The sequence below is a fragment of the Hordeum vulgare genome, chromosome 2H, assembly GCF_904849725.1.
Source record: "Hordeum vulgare subsp. vulgare chromosome 2H, MorexV3_pseudomolecules_assembly, whole genome shotgun sequence".
Taxonomy (NCBI): Eukaryota; Viridiplantae; Streptophyta; class Magnoliopsida; order Poales; family Poaceae; genus Hordeum; species Hordeum vulgare.
In genome coordinates, this window is record NC_058519.1 from 182,318 (window position 1) to 191,494 (window position 9,177).

General features: G+C 45.3%; 1 protein-coding gene across 1 annotated transcript; it reads right to left on the reverse strand.

Annotated features, from left to right (window-relative positions):
- Positions 1–3,223: 3,223 nt before the first annotated feature.
- Positions 3,224–7,618, reverse strand: LOC123431443. The gene is made up of 7 exons (XM_045115221.1): positions 7,302–7,618; positions 5,187–5,412; positions 4,692–4,842; positions 4,450–4,568; positions 4,025–4,087; positions 3,848–3,916; positions 3,224–3,724 (listed from the first exon to the last, which is right to left on the reverse strand). The coding sequence occupies exons 2-7, from the start codon at positions 5,379–5,381 to the stop codon at positions 3,641–3,643; spliced, it is 681 nt and encodes a 226-aa protein (XP_044971156.1). The 5' UTR covers positions 5,382–5,412; positions 7,302–7,618; the 3' UTR covers positions 3,224–3,640.
- Positions 7,619–9,177: the final 1,559 nt, after the last annotated feature.

Sequence of the window (9,177 nt, forward strand, 5' to 3'; positions counted from 1 at the left end):
ATGTGTACGAACGCCTTGCTGTAGCTTTCGTACGTGAGCGAGCTAGCTCTCGATTTATTTGATCCACTCGGCGAGACTCTCGTAATACCTCAGCTAACAAAACAACGAGAACGAACTGACTTTTGGTGGTGCGTGACTTGCACCCTTTCAGATTTTGTCTTAGTATATGTCGCGTGCATGCGGCACGGTAACCACCAGCGAACGAAGCGAGGCCACGTATAGCTAGCACGACGGAACCCGACGGCAGTGAGACTTGAGATGGTAACATCTCCGGCCGGTGATGCCCAGCAGGAGCCATTGCCATATACGAGTAGTCGTCATCACCACTTGTGGAGGGCTCAGACTGGAGTATAGTTGGCAGCATGGGATCGGTACAAGGGACCCATCTGCAGGTAGCTGACTCACCTCTATCCCGGTCTTTCCCGAGCCACATAGAAATCCTTCTGTTTGGATACACACTGAAGGTCAAAAACGACCGGGATCAATAAGGTCAAGGTATAAACTTCAGGGATTGAGACGTTAGGGTTCATTTGCATCATGCTTTACATTTTCAAGGTTTAAAACAGACTTTACTCAAGAACAAGAAAGAATGGATGTTGAGACTTATATACCATGCATCTAATTAAACACTAGCTAGTTTACAATGGAATGTGGGTTGCTACACTAGAATTAATGTTTGCGTCCTTTGAAAGAGGCATGCACAACGCATGCAGGTCTTCTAACTGCTGCTAGTTTAGCCTAAAGATAAAAGCTAAATGTGTGTTAATATGTTCTATTTTGTGTGCGGTAATAAAGCAGAACCCTTGAAATAAACACCAACATCAAAGATCCCATGTACGACAAACACCCTAAAACAAACTAACAGAAAATCTACCAAGGCCTTTCAAAGTCAATCATATGAACCACCCTTCACATATTGACTCCTTCAAATATTGTACATACCATATTCAGGAGGGGACTCTGTTCGTTCCCAAAGTCGTGACTACATGCCACCCTCGATCACGGGTGTTAACCTCCACGATGACGTCGCCCGTGGAGACGTCGAGGAGGAGGACCCAAAGAGCAAGGGGGTTGGTAGGGGTTTGTAGTGGGTGTCATTTTTCTAAAAAAAATTCATTCGGGGGAGTCTGCATGGTTGCAGTTGTGGTCCTCAAATTTTGATGTGCCACACCATGTGGCAATTTTGGAGATGCTTTTGTATGAAAATTATAAAACGATTGAGTAAAGGGCAATTTTTGTGAGGGCGATGCTAGGCGCCGGCGCACCGGCCCAATAGTTGGTCCAGATGCCTATGAATCATTGGATGTGAGGCGCGTGGTCCATTGGATTCGATGGAATTAAAGGGTCGCCCTGCAGCTTCGTCTCCCTCTGGCTAGGACCGCATCTTCCCTCAGGTGTGCGGCGACGCGCCTCCCCTCCCTTCTTATGGCCGTCCTCATCGTCGGCCCCCACCCCTCCCGGCCGACCTCGTCGTCGGTCCCAACCCCCGTCGGCCATCCTTGTTGCAGGTCCCCACCCTCTCCGGCCGCCATCGTCGCGCCTCGATTCATGCAACAGCTGCACCTGCAGTTGCAGCTCCCACTGGCAAGGGGTGTAGCTCCGCTGCAGCCCGGTCGCCATGGTTGCAACCAACCATCCCTTTATTCTTTCGTCATCCACATGCAAAAGCTACTACCAACGAGGACTGGTGTTGCAACCACCTCCATCCTTTGCTACGACCGACGATGGAAATTGTTGCAACCATTCATGTCGATAGTGACGAAAATGATAAGTTTTTCTTCAACATTCATTCATTTTTGCTACGACCGGTGGGAATTGCTACAACTATTCATGTCGGTGTTGCGACCTGCGACAACGGCTGAAACTTTTTTTCCATGCCACTGAAGTTTTTTTCAAAGGGTCGAAGCATTCCCACACACTGGTTGAAGCTTTTCCCCGTCGCTCGAAGATTTTTTTTTTCACGGTTGAAGGTTTTTATCCACGATGTTTGTTGCGAACGGCGATGAAGAAAGCTTCAAGCAGTGTCCGTTTTTGCTACAACCAGGAAGACGACTAAGTGTTCGTGTGGAGATGCAACCGGCGTGAGGTGGTGCAAGGAGCGGCGACACGGGTTACCACAGCGACTAGGATTTGCTACCATCGGTGTGTTTTTGCTACCACCGTAGTAGCAGCGTGATACAAGTTGTGCGGCGATAGGATGTGGATACGAGGAGCTGCATGTGAAGCAAGCAAGTAAGCAAGCGCACGCGTGCTCCTGGTCCACCAATCCAATATAATAATGCTCCTACCAACACATGAGAGGTCTTGTGTGTTGGTCCAGTGCGCCCGGTTCACCATCTCCATGAAAATGAAAATGAAAATGAAAATGGAGATGGAGTGGAGGAGGAGGAGCTGATGGCCAGCCAGAGGAACTTGCTGACCTGCACATGAGCCATGGGTCAATGGATCTACTTACCCTTACCTATCTATCACACATGAATGAGCCAGCCAGGTGCATGCATCATATTCCCTCCTTCCTTCGTTCGTAAATATAAGCCGCCTTTCTAGAAATTTCACTGAAGAACTACATATGTAAATATATTTTAAAATATATATTTATTCATTTTGCTTCGTGTGTGGTCTCTCAACGAAATCTCTTAAAAGACAGGGAAGTACTCCCTCCGTTTCAGTTTATAAATCCGGCACGTGTATCTAGATTATCAATTTGATCAACTAATGAGAGGCATATATTACAAAAAATATATCATTAGAAACTTTAGATGTTCTATTTTTTAATGATATAATTTTTATGTTAAATAATATATTTTATATAAATCAAATTGACGACCTAGGCACACGTGCATGCCTTATAAACCGTGGCAGAGGGAGTATTTAGGATGAGAGGGAGTACACTAGTAACTCTTGGATCTTGGCTCTTAGGCCCACATGCAGGAGGCATGTGGTCCAGTCCACGGTACATCATTCATTCCTTGTCATTCACCACATGTGAGATGGAGAGGCAAGGAATTCTTTTGAAGCAAATAAAATAAAATAAAATAAAATGCTACACTACTCCCTCCATCTGACAATATAAGACCTTGCAAGCAAAAAAAAAAAAAGAAAGAGAACATATCATAATATAAGAGTGTGTGAGTAATGTTTTACTCACCCAACCAAACCAAATAATTCATCCATCCATCCATCCATAGCTTGCTCTTTCCAAAAACAAAAACAAAAAAATCCATCCATAGAATAGCTTCTTCACATAATTAATTAACTATAATACTATTTAGCATCTCCAAATAACTGAGATTAGTAGATTGGTCTGGTCTTGGTGGTCAGTCACAACAAACAGCAGCAGCATCTCGCTCTCCCTCTCCCTCTCCCTCTCTATCTCATCATTACAAGGAGTAACAAGAAGAAGAAGCTAAAGAAGAAGAATTTGTACTGATCAAATGTGCCAGTAGAAATCGCTTCCCTCCCTCCCTCTCTCTTCATAACTTCTCAAGGAGGAGACTACCATTAACTTACTTACTTACTTTCTTAACCACATGACATGATGCATCATCATCTAACCTCTTCTCTTCTCTTCTTGACATCTACTAACAACCGGCGAAGCTGAAGGCGAAGATGAAGCATATTATGCAGATGAAGATGAAGGCTAGCAGGAGGAGTTGTTGTACAGGGTCTTGAGCCTCTTTGCCGTCTGGATGAACCCCAGGATCACCTGCAACTCATCCAATTGCTGCTTTTTTGTTGTTTCAGAATTTGGAGGAGACAAACAAAGGCACACATGATTAGATTACATTACATTCTTCTTCCTCATCGTTTCTCTCTTCTCACTTACTGGTGGAGGATATAAATATACCTGGGACTGGAAATGCTGCTGGACCCCATGGAACAGCTGCTCCTCTGACGGGCTCGGGTTCATGCTCACCTGCACACATTTTTTCCCAACACCAAGTAATTTATCATACCATCACCAATGAATCAAAGGATTTGCTGCTCAAGGATTACTCTACTAAAAGAAAATAGGATGGCTTACAAGGTTGAAGTGCTTCCAGTATCTCCATAGTGTGGGCGTTCCAAGCTTTGTCAGGTTCACTCTCTGCAACCAACAAAATATCCATCCTCACATCAATCACCGCACACGGCACACAGACTGGGATTATTAGGTTCCCAGGAGACAGACACACAGACAGACAAGATACTGGCTACACCAAGAATCAAATTATCTCTGCCTTGTCAACAAATTAATCACGAGTTTAGCAAAGCAATGGCAATGAGAACGACTTGACCACACTGACAGATCCCACCTAACAAACCATGGCCCATTGCCATGTGATCCCAGTCAGCAGGGTCACGCTGCTTTTGATACTACTATATATGGCCCAATCTCATCCATCAGACGCAAATTACTTGTATGTCATGATTAGTTGCCTGGACTGGATGGTGACAGGGATTAATTACCGCTCGCAGCTTCGAGGTCGAGTGAAGGTTGGCCCGGCTGCTGGACGTCGTCGTGCAGGAAGACCATGGCCTTGTGTGCCGGACCCTCGGCTTTGTTGGCTTCTGGTACTCGATGCTTGCTGCTCGTGAAACACACCACAAGAAAACATTCAGTCACTTTGTCCTACTGTCTGATAGATAGTTCAAAGCGTGCATTTTGGCTATAAACACTGCGAAAAAATCACGGCAGGTATGGGTCTTACAATAGTTCATGTCTTTGTCTCCCATGTCGAAGCTGCCGCAGAACGAGTTGTTGTTGCCATCGATCTCGTCGTCGTCTTCATTGCCAGTTGGAGCCTCCAAGACACTCAGGGCATTCCTCTGCAACTTCACCTCCACACCATTCTTCAGAACCTGTTTTCCCCAAAAATAATGTCTCAGGAATCAGTACAAGATACTACCATACGTGGATGATATTTATTTACTACTTCCACTTTGAAGCTAATAATACTAGTCTGAACCATGGGTAGTTGGGTGCATGAAATAGCTTTCTTTGTTAACTAGCTATCTACTTTCAAGCCGAAAAGAAAAAGTGAAGTCAAAAGACATATTATTCCTTTCACTCCATTGCAATTGTCAATCAATATCAATATAAAGAAGCATCCACTATCTAGTAACCAAGCAGAGTTTTAGTGGGATGGCTAAATAAATGTAACAAGAGAATGAAGTGGAAGGAAGGAAGCAAGAGAGAGGCTGACCAGCCAGTGCCAGCCTCCAAGGCCAACAGCCTTCTTGACAACACCCTGTAGGCCGACCAGCACGGACTTTGTCCGGTTGTTACCGGTGACGACGACCTTGGTGTGCCTGGGCAGCACGGTGAGCTCCTCGTCGCCGCTCTCGTAGCGGGGCAGCGACAGCATCCGCGAAGAACAGACATCGGTCCCCATCATCATACTGCTTCACCGGCCTGATGTCTCCCTGTCCCTGCTCAAGGAAAGGAAAGGGGTGGCACCAAATTCAGTCAATCAATACACACAGCCAGCTCAACACAAGGAATATGACCTGATTTAATTCTCAACAGCATAACAGTAAATAGCAGCATGAATCCATTGTAAGTTCCCAAAATGAGCTCAAGATTTACAGCAGAGTGCATGCATGAATATCAAGATTCGTTACCACACAGCAGAATTCCTCTTGTGCAGTGGGTGGTAATTCATGGGCTAGTCATGCATAGGAGGGATTCAATACACGATCCAGAATCTTTACTTTAACAGTCGTAATAAAACACAGAGTTGACAATCTTTTGGGGCACGAAATTCCCATTCCCATTGGACGCGGTTGGGGTCGGGAAAAAAAAAGGCGATGTGACGCATCCATGCATGCAAAAATGATCCCCTGACAAAGTAAATCTGTGATGGAGGGAGGAGGAGATTTGCAAACGGATTGACAGCAACCATCCACTGACCATGATGGCGATGAACCGGGCATTACCAGTAATTCGCTCACTGTGCAGGACCCACCGGCCAGGCAGGCAGGCAGGTTTGTATGATGAATTGCCTGTTACTTGCTGGGGTAGCAATCCTCCCGTGAAAGCGATGTATCTACCGATGACATACCGAGATTGGGTGTCACACTGACTACACTAGCAGCAGTCTAGCAAGCACAAGCATAAGCATAAGCATGTGAATGAAGGAAGCAAGCAAGCAAGCAGTAAATCCCGATGGATGGAATCCAATCATGTGAAGTTGCTTCTGATTGACAGTACTAGTAATTAAATTATGGATGGATCCTGAATCTAACCAAGATTACCTGCACGAATTTACAGTCAGTGGATTGGAAGCAGTAGTAAGTACAGTAGTACTTAGTAGTAGCTTTTTGCAAGCTGGGAGGGGATTTTTTTTAATTATTTTTGCTGTGTACATTCGCAGTTAAATGCGAGTGATGGCATGCATAGTGAGTCTACAGTTGCATCTTGTCCTAGTACTACTAGTAATGCACCCCTTGAAATTGGAATCTGGTGATTATGAATTTGGCAGCAATCCCATCCCAATTCCCAAATGCAGTGGACTGGAGCGGGGAGATGCATTGAGGATCTTGAATTTGCTGGAAAGGCCAAGATTGATTTTGATTTGGCAGCGGATCAGGATCGAACGAATAATTACAATTAGTAAATAAATAAAGTGGGAACACAATACAATACAATACAATACAATACAATAAAATGGTTGAATTCCTTGACAGATCGAATGAATGGGTTCAAGATCGGAAATTCAATAGGTTGAATTAGTAAATCGTTTTAAACTCCTTTGTCCAAAAAAAGTAAAAAGCGTTTTGGATGGGAATTAGCAGCATTTTGTGTAGAGGCAGAGCAAGACAGAATTGGTGTGTGAAGCAATTGATTGATGCCATGAATGAATTGGTGTACAAGATGCAAATGGAGGTTGATTGTACAGTAGAGTAGAATCCAAGGAGAAGACATGCTTGCTTGCTGCTTCCATAAAGAAAGTTGGTGTGGTGTGAGGGAAATCCAGGATAGGATTGAATTAATTAATTATACTACCTACTAGTGGTATGGAGTGTAAAAAAGAAACAAGAAGGAAAGCGGATTTGATCCAGGAATGAATTGAATTGAACTGAACTGAACTGAACGTATCCAAAATCTTGATGCTAAACCCCAAAGCAAACGCAATTGTGGATGGGATCCAAAAGGAAAAAAGGAAAGGAAAGGAAAGGAAGCAAAGCAATTGCAGCGATCCGCAATCATCAGATAGATAACCCGCCCACATCCATCCATCCATCCATCGAGCAAGAGAGAAAGAAACAAGATCCAAACAAGAAAAGAAAAGAAAAGAAAAGAAAGGAATGCGGATCACCTGCTCTGCTCTGATGAAGGGGCGGATCCAGAATGGTAGCAATGGAGCGGCCAGCGATCCCTCCCTCGAATTGCAATTTGCAATTTTGCAATCGCAATTGCGTGGATCGGAGAGGAGGAGCGCAATCCAATCCAATCCAATTGCTTGCTTGTTCGGATCGGATGGAATCGAATCGGATCGGAGCAGATCGATCGATCCGGAGGGAATGCAGGCGCAGGATGTGAAGAAGATCCAATTTTGCAGAGCAGAGCAGAGCAGAGCACAGCGCTTCTTCTTGTTTCTTTTTCTCTCTTGGCTCAAAGAGGAGAGGAGAGGAGAGTGAATGCTTTCCAACTGCACTGCTCTGCCCACACACACACACTTACTTTGAGCCGCGAGCCGAGCCGAGCCGATCCGAGCCGAGCCTTTGATGTGATGTGATGTGATCGCTCCACAAAACTGCCCCCGGGAAAACAAAACACGAGAGGATACCACTCACTCTCATGTGGGCCCCACCGCTCGGCCATGCTTCCTCAAATTCCGCAGATGCTTCCCTCGCCTCTTTTTTTTTCATCCTCCCTCTACACCAAACATCCAAACATACCAATCCATCGTGTACCCTCCAAACTGTGTTCCATACGGATCCGCCTCACGTCATCCAACGCCCGCATGTCCGAATTCCCGCAAACCGGCACCAAACTAAGGAATAGGTTTGCGGGCATCCGAACCCTTGCACAAGCCATGTTTTTCTCACTCGCACCCGCCCATGCGGCACACACTATGTATCCACACCCTCCCATACCAATGCACCCGATGTACCATCCATGCCTTGCCACACCTCAGCCCCCCCCCCCCACACACACAACTATCCACCTCGATCGAAGACCAATTTCATCAGCGCCTTCGGATGTAAACAAATGTCTATAATGTTTGTATGAGCCTATGACCACTACTTCACCTTCAATAAGGACGCCGTTCGAACCACTGGCTTCTCTCGTTATCATAAGTGCACATCTGCATTGGGAATGCTTGACTATGGCACGACCACGTATATGTGGGACGGGTACCTTCAGATGTCTATAAGCACATGCGGAGATGCCATGGGTCAAGTTTGCTACTATAGCGGTCAAGGTGTTTGGACAACATTACTTGAGAGAACCAACTCCCACAAATACCATGGCACTCCCGGAAGCAAGATCATGGCCATGTATGCTTGGATCCCTTGATTGCATGCACTGAAAATGGAAGAATTTGAATATATGTCAAACAAGGGCAATATCAAGGTCATTTTATATTGCCTGCTATCTTCTTTGAAGAAGATGCGTCACAAGAACTCCAGATTTTTCACTCTTTCTTTGGCATGCCTGGGTCTCACGCTGACATCAATGTGTTGCAGCGATCTCCATTGTTTCCTAGACTGACTGCAGAACAAGCTCCTCCGTGCAACTATACCATCAATGATCATGTGACTGCAACATGGGCTACTAGTTAGTTGATGGTATCTATCCTCCGTGAGCAACCTTTACCAAGACCACCTTTGACCCAAATACTCGGAAAAAATCTCAATTTTCCCAAAGACAAGGAGCTAGAAATGACGTGGAGAGGGCATCTCGAGTGCTCCAATCCTGTTTAGCGGTTGTTCATGGACCTGCTAAACTATGAAATCCGCAGACGTTGTGTGAAAAATGGTTACTTATTGTGTGATCATGCACAACATGATTGTGGAGGATGGCAGCGAAGGAGTTGTCGGAGGCATGGAAACTTTGAGCACATGGGTGACCACTAGAAAAAGGCAAGGTTTTTGCCTTGGATCAAAATGAGAGAGTAAGAAGCGGGCAAGTAGAAAGATGAATATATAGGAAAATAGGGAAAGCCCACATGTAGAAAGTCCTACGGC

Bases quoted from the DNA above. Each gene is read 5' to 3' on its own strand.
- LOC123431443 (XM_045115221.1), bottom strand. From the start codon at position 5,381: ATGATGATGGGGACCGATGTCTGTTCTTCGCGGATGCTGTCGCTGCCC. The intron at 3,917-4,024 runs GTAAGCCATCCT...AAATGTGTGCAG, and splicing joins ACTGGAAGCACTTCAACCTT to GTGAGCATGAACCCGAGCCC. The intron at 3,725-3,847 runs GTATATTTATAT...ACAAAAAAGCAG, and splicing joins AGCAGCATTTCCAGTCCCAG to CAATTGGATGAGTTGCAGGT.